General features: G+C 47.2%; 1 protein-coding gene across 2 annotated transcripts in view; it reads left to right on the top strand.

The window, feature by feature from the left end:
* NT5C3B (5'-nucleotidase, cytosolic IIIB) overlaps positions 1-7214 on the top strand; it is a 12363-nt gene extending 5149 nt beyond the window's left edge. Inside the window, exons 4-8 of one of the 2 annotated variants that reach the window (XM_012803124.2) lie at positions 113-211; positions 2038-2127; positions 4339-4501; positions 5642-5842; positions 6736-7214. In XM_012803124.2, the coding sequence (XP_012658578.1) occupies positions 113-211; positions 2038-2127; positions 4339-4501; positions 5642-5842; positions 6736-6870 (688 nt within the window). In that variant the 3' untranslated portion in view covers positions 6871-7214. The remainder of the gene's footprint in view (positions 1-112; positions 212-2037; positions 2128-4338; positions 4502-5641; positions 5843-6735) is intronic. The other variant, XM_023511072.1, reaches the window with a different exon arrangement.
* The last annotated feature ends 176 nt before the right edge of the window (positions 7215-7390 follow it).

A 7390-nucleotide genomic window follows, 5' to 3' on the forward strand; every position in this document is an offset into this window, starting at 1 on the left:
AGTCTTCCACGAAATATATCACCCAAAATCTTCTGGGTGATTTTGTCCTTATGTTAAGTTGTAGGACTTTGCTGGGGAAAACTTGGTGTGGACTAATGGCTTTTCTCCTCACTTGGATGTTTCAGCTCATGGAGCTTCTTCACCACTATTACCCAATCGAGATTGACCCCCACCGGACCATCAAGGAGAAGTTACCACATATGGTGGAGTGGTGAGTGACTGGTAAAGAAATGCTCCTGGGCCCTTGAGATGGAGTGGGCAGGAGGGATGAATCTTCCCAGGATTTTTTTTTTTTTGGAGTTAGAGTCTCACTATGTCACTCTCAATAGAGTACAGTGGCATCATAGCTCACAGCAATCTCAGACTCTTGGGCTTCAGCAATTCTTTTGCCTCAGCCTCCAAGTAGCTGGGACTGCAGGCACCTGCCACAACACCCGGCTATTCTTTGATTATAGTTGTCATTGTGGTTTGGCAGGCCTAGGCTGAGTTTAAACCCACCGGCTCTGATATATGTGGCTGGCTGATGCCCTAGCTGCTGAGCTACAGGTGCCAAGCCTTTTTTTTGAGGCAGAGTCTCACTATGTCACCCTCAGTAGAGTGCTATGGTGTCACAGCTCACAGAAACCTTAGACTCCTGGGCTTACGTGATTCTCTTGCCTCAGCCTCCCAAGTAGCTGGGACTACAGCCACCCGGCACAACGCCCTGCTATTTTTTTGTTGCACTTTGGCCAGGGCCAGGTTCGAACCCACCACCCTCGGTATATGGGGCCTATGCCCTACTCACCGAGCCACAGGCACCACCCTTTTCCCAGAATTTTGATGACATAGCCGGCTTCCTTACCTTAATTTAATGCCATTAGCCCAGCTATTAGAACGACCTGTCCAGATACACCTGGGGCTACTTGTGGCTACTGCTAGAGTGGAAGCCCTCAGAATTCTTGGAGTAAGTTAAAAGCCCCTGGGTTTGTGGGGATAAGTTCTTTGGAGAAGTGACCTTTGTCTTAGTTTGGTTTTGCTACTATAATAGAATACTACAGACTGGACAATTTTTTTATTTTTCATCACAGAGTCTCACTCTGTCCCATAGCTAGAGTGCCATGATGTCATCATAGCTCATGACAACCTCAAACTGTTAAGCTCAAAGTATCCTCCTGCATCATCCTCCTGAGTGTATAGGACTACAGGCTCCGGGGCAGCACCTATGGCTCAAAGGAGTAGGGCACTGGCCCCATATGCTGGAGGTGGCAGGTTCAAACCCAGCCCCGGCCAAAAACTGCAAAAAAAAGAAGGACTATAGGCTCCTGCCACAACACCCGGCCAGTTTTTCTATTTGTAGTAGAGACAGGGTCTCGTTCTTGCTCTCAGGCTAGTCTCACTTTGTCACCCTTGTGACACAGTAGAGTACTGTGGTGTCATAGCTCATAGCAATCTCAAACTCTTGGGCTGAAGGGATCCACTTACTTTTTTTGTTTGTTTATTTATTTTCAGACCAAGTCATACTATGTCACCCCTTGGTAGAGTGCTGTGGCATCATAGCTCATGGCAACCTCAGACTATTGGGCTTAAGTGATTCTCTTGCCTTAGCCTCCTAAGTAGCTGGGACTACAGGTGTCCACCACAACACTGGCTATTTTTTTGTTGCAACTGTTGTTGTTTAGCAGACCTGGGCCAGGTTTGAACCTGCCAGCCCCAGTGTATATGGCCGGCGCCCTACCTAAGCTTTGGGTGCTGAGCCGGTATTTTCATTTTTAGTAGAGACTGCGTCTCACTCTTGCTCAAGCTGGTCTTGAACTCATGAGCTCAAGCAGTCCACCCACCTCAGCCTCCAGAGTGCTAATATTACAGGCATGAGCCACCACACCTGGCTCTCCTCTTCCTGGTTGGTAAGGACAGCCAGTGTCCTTTAGGAAATGGCTCTGTGGAAAAGATGAGGCCTTCATTGTCCCTGCTGTCACAGGGAACTTTGTTGTATAAAGGGAAAGGACACTTTACTTACCTGAGTGGTTTTAATTTGGAGTTTTGGGGATCTGTTTCTAGGTGGACCAAAGCACACAATCTCCTGTGTCAGCAGAAGATCCAGAAGTTTCAGATAGCCCAAGTGGTTAGAGAGTCCAGTGCAATGCTCAGGTAAGCATCTTGCTCTGGAAAACCTTCTGAATACTTGAACCTGTTTTGTTCACAGAAAGGAGACCAGGAAGAGTGGAAAGAAGTTAGTTGCTTGGAGCAGAAGAGACATGGCAACATGAGCAACTGATGAGAATAAGATGGTCTTGTTTTCTTTCCTTTCTTTTTTTTTTTTAGACAGAGCCTCAAGCTGTTGCCCTGGTAGAGTGCTGTGGCATCACAGTTCACAGCAACCTCCAACTCCTGGGCTCAAGCAATTCTCCTGCCTCTGCCTCCCAAGTAGCTGAGACTATAGGTGCCCACTACAATGTCCAGCTATTTTTTGTTTGTAGTTGTCACTGTTGTTTGGCAGGCCCGGGCTGGATTCGAACCCGCCAGCTCTGTTGTATGTGGCTGGCACCGTAGCCACCTGAGCTACAGGTGCTGAGCCGAGAAGATGGTCTTGTTTTCATTCTTCTTTTACAGCTAAAAGATTTCCTACCCTTGCTAGGAAACAGATGTAGTGTGAAATGATTGGGGCTTCATTGCCTAGCTCATTTTTCACAATGGCAAAAGACTCTGGGGGGTCCTTCTGGTGACTGAGGTTCTTTATCCAGACATGAGAGTTGGCTAGCTTGGACCCTTAGTTATTGGTGGCCTTCACTGAGCTATGCTCTCACTGGGACTTTCTTTCCTGGAGGACAGGTCGGGGCTCATAGAGGAAGGTGCTGACAGGTGCCTGCCTCAGCACTGGGCATCCTAATTGGCAAGATTGCTGTGTTGGCTCGGCACCTATGGCTCAAGTGGCTAAGGCGCCAGCCACATACACCTAAGGTGGCGGGTTCAAATCCAGCCCAGGCCTGCCAAGCAACAATGATGGCTGCAACCAAAAAATAGCCAGGCATTGTGGCAGGTGCCTGTGGTCCCAGCTACTTGGGAGGCAGAGGCAGGAGACTCGCTTGAGCCCAGGCGTTGGAGGTTGCTGTGAGCTGCAATGCCACAGCACTCTACTCAGGGGGACAGCTTGAGGGTCTGTCTCAAAAAAAAAAAAAAAAAGATTGCTGTCTCCTGTGCCTACCCCCTAAGTGCTGGGGTGGGGGTGGGGTGTTCCCCAGAGAAGGTGCCCAGGATAGCTGTCTGTTTGTATGAACTGTAGCAGGAAGCATATGCTTGCCCTCTGTCCCTCTCCTAGGTATATAACAAGGAGAAGTGAGTACATGTAGCCTCTGTAAGACATGGGCAACATAAATAGCTAAAATTTGGAAACATCACAATTGGGTGTCAAGAGGAAACTGGATAAATTTACATATTTGTGTGGTGAAGCCAGACACAAAAGAGTACATTTTGTACAAGTTCAGGGACAGGCAAAGCTAATCAGTGGCGATTAGAAGTCAAAACAGGGCTAGATGGTATTGACTGGGAAGGACCATGAGGGAAGCATGAGCTGGTTAGTTAGTCACTTGGGTTTGTACCTGTGTCGGAATTAACTGAGCTGCTTCTCTCTCTTCTCTTTCCACTCTCCTGCATGTCTGCTCTACTTTTCTCTCTACCCCTCTTCCCGTCACTCTTCTCTACTCTTCCCCCTCTCTCTTCTCTTCCCACTCTCCCCTCTTTTCTCTTTTCCTTAATGCTGCTCCACAGCCTCCTTCCCCCACCAATAAAACCTTTCATACAAGCAAAAAAAAAAAAGAATTAACTGAGCCGAACACTTAGAATTGGTACACTTTGACCTCTTACTGAATGTTATATGTGCAATTTAAACTATTTTTTAAAGAAATATTATTTTATTTATTTATTGAGACAGAGTCTTACTTTGTTGCCATAGTGTCATACCTCACTGCAACCTCAAACTCTTGGGCTCAAGAGATTCTCTTGCCTCGGTCTCCCAAGTAGCTGGGTCTACAGGCACCTGTCACAATACCTGGCTGTTTTTTAGAGATGGGGTCTCAAATTCCTGAGCTCTGGCAATCCACCTGCCTTGGCCTCCCAGAATGCTGGAATTACAGGCGTGAGCCACTACACCGGCCTTATTTCTTTATTTTTTAGAGATGGTGTCTCACTCCATTTCCTAGACTAGAGTGCGTGGCACAATTAAGCTTACAGCAGCCTTGAGCTCCTGGCCTCAAGGGATCTTTCCCACTTGGCTTCCCTAAGTATTGAGATTATAGGTGTGAGCCACTATACCTGGCCAAATTTTAAAACATATAACCCAAGAATTCCTTCATCTCTTTTCAGGGAGGGATACAAGACATTCTTCAACACACTTTATCAAAACAACATTCCCCTTTTCATCTTCTCAGCGGGCATTGGTGATATCCTGGAAGAAATTATCCGACAGATGAAAGTATTCCACCCCAACATCCACATCGTGTCTAACTACATGGATTTTAATGAAGATGTGAGCTAAATCTCACTTGGGCTGGGGAAGGAAGTAGGGTGGGAACCACCAGCCAAGGCATTTCACCCTGTATGTTAACCCTGGCCTGGGGATGGGGAGTGGGGAGGGTAGTGTGCTGGCTCTGCCTTTAGACAGTTGCAGTTGTTTATATGTTACTTTCAAAGGCCCCTCTCTTTGGTATTTGACAGTCAAGTCCCCCACTTTGTGGGTACCTAGTTTATGGGTCAGCTGGCCCCATATCACTGCCATGGGTCACCTGCCATCCTGGGTGCTGAAGGGTTTGGACTTGGACTTTTTTTTTTTTTTTTTTGCCAGGGGTGGGCTACTCTGACTCATCCACATTCCAACTTCTTCCCTATAAAACTGATGGCTGGAATTTTCTTTCTTTCTTTTTTTTTTTTTCTTGGAGACAGAGTCTCACTCAGTTGCCCTGGGGGTGAGTGCCATGGCATCGTAGCTCACAGCAACCTCAAACTCTTGGGCTTAGGAGATTCTCTTGCCTCAGCCTCCTGAGTAGCTGGGACTATAGGTACCCACCACAATGCCCAGCTATTTTTTAGAGACTGGATCTCGTTCTTGCTCAAGCTGGTCTCAAACTCCTGAGCTCAGGCAGTCCGTCTGCCTTAGCCTCCTAGAGTGCTAGGTTTACAGGTGTGAGCCACTGAGCCCAGCCTGGAATTTTCATCACGTTGACCTATTAGCACAACAGGTGACCTGAACAGTATTTGCATCACAAATTTCGTGCTTCTACCAAAATAGATGATTAACAATATCTGATAGCTCCTGTTAGTTTAAACCAGGAGTTACAAACTTTTCCTAAAAAAGCCAGGCAGTAGGTACATTTTGTGAGGCATGCAGTCTCTTGCAACTGCTCAACTTTGCCATCATAGCGCAGAAAAGCAGCTGTAGGCAATATATAGACAAATGAGTGTAACTGTACCCCGGGAAAACTTGATTTCCAGACACAGGCAAAATCTGGCCTATGGGCCCTAGTTTGCTGATCCCTAATTTGGGCAGCAGTAAAGTTTTGTCATTATCTATTGTCTTCTGAATTCCCTTTCCTCTGTGACAGAGACACAGGAAAACTGGCACTACACTGGCCCCTGTAACCCTTCTGTCTCTCTTGTCTTGATTCTTTAGGGTTTCCTACAGGGATTTAAGGGCCAACTCATACACACATACAATAAAAACAGCTCTGTGTGTGAGAACTCCAGTTACTTCCAGCAGCTTCAGGGCAAAACCAACATCATCCTGCTTGGAGACTCCATGGGGGACCTCACTATGGCCGATGGGGTTCCAGGTGTGCAGAACATTCTGAAGATCGGCTTCCTAAATGACAAGGTAGGTAGGGAACCAGGGCTTCCTCTCTCCATGGCTCTTTTCTCTTTGAATTCCTATCATCAATGCTTCTGAACACCTCACGTGCCACATACTTACAGGTTCAGAGGTAAGACACAAACCACATTCTCTCTGAGCACATAATCTCATAGGAAACAGAGATAGCCAGTGATTATAGGTGTGTATTCATCCCGTGGCTTGACATTGGCCTTCAGAGAGGATTGTGCCAGGAACTTGATCTTACCTCCTTAGCCTCAGTTTCCTCAGTGTTCCCTATGTCAGGCATTGTTCTTAGTATTCACAGGTATATAATAATTCATTTTAGTCTGGGAACTAGTTGACATAGTAACTGTTATCCCTATTTTACAGTCAAGGAAACTGAGGTACGGAGGTAAGTAACTTGTCCAAGGTGGTAGAATTTAGGAAATAATGAGACTCTGATTGAAATGGGAGATATCATATTCAGGACCTGGGTTTATAATTTAGAGAAGAAAAAAATAAGAACACACTGGAGACCAACAGGGGTGGGAACAACATGGTTACACGTATAAAGGGATATAGGTATCAGAAGGTCAAGATGGGCGGCCTTGGGTGTGTCCTTCTCAGCCAACAGGTGCTGGAGTCATATGAAATTCAGCCCAGGAGGGTTACAGGCAACATCTGCTTTTTTTGTTTCTGTGCTTTGACATTGATTCAACGGTTAATGGTGCAGCCCTGCCCATCACCCATCTGTATCTCCAAAGAGCAGGTTCCTGTAACCTTGAACTCCTCAGTCTCCTAAGGGAGCTGGGAGTTGTTGCTTGAATGCTCTCTTCCCCATCCCTAGGTGCTTGAGAGTAATTGAGGGTGGCTAGGCATTTGGGGGACTCTTTGGCTCCTTCCTTCACCCTGGACAGGTGGAGGAACGGCGGGAGCGCTACATGGACTCCTATGACATCGTGCTGGAGAAAGATGAGACACTAGATGTGGTCAACGGGCTGCTGCAACACATCCTGCATCAGGGGGACCAGGTGGAGATAGAGGGGTTGTGAGGGCCCAGGCTCAGGCCAGGCCCTGCAGGCCCAGACGAGGAGGGGCCACCAATCTGGTCAGCTGTTTTTTTGTGAGCACACAGAAAAGTCCAGGGTGGCCAAGACTGGACCCTTCCATGCCCTTCCCCTCACTTCTCCCCTGCTGCCTTCATCACTGGGGGCTTGAGGGAGGCCTTGCCAGGGAGAAGGGCACAAGCACTATTCCCGATGAACCGTCGACCATGGCATGTTAGTGCTGTAAGGCTTGTCTAGTCCAGCAATTCTTTTTTTCAAAATTTTTAAACATGTTCATTACAAAGCTGTTCTTCAAAAAAGTGTAATGTATGAGACAAATTAAAATTAAAAAACTGAAAAAAACAGAGCTACTCTGATTTAGGGGGTGTGGAGTGTGGGGAGGGGGTGAGCAGAGCCTGCACAGGCATCTTTTGAAAAGTGTCTAGGCTCGGCGCCTATAGCTCAACCGGCTAAGGCGCCAGCCACATACACCTAAGGTGGTGGGTTCGAATCCCCAGCCCGGACC

The sequence above is a fragment of the Otolemur garnettii genome, unplaced genomic scaffold (genome assembly GCF_000181295.1).
Source record: "Otolemur garnettii isolate 467f Iridium unplaced genomic scaffold, OtoGar3 scaffold00018, whole genome shotgun sequence".
Classification (NCBI taxonomy): domain Eukaryota; kingdom Metazoa; phylum Chordata; class Mammalia; order Primates; family Galagidae; genus Otolemur; species Otolemur garnettii.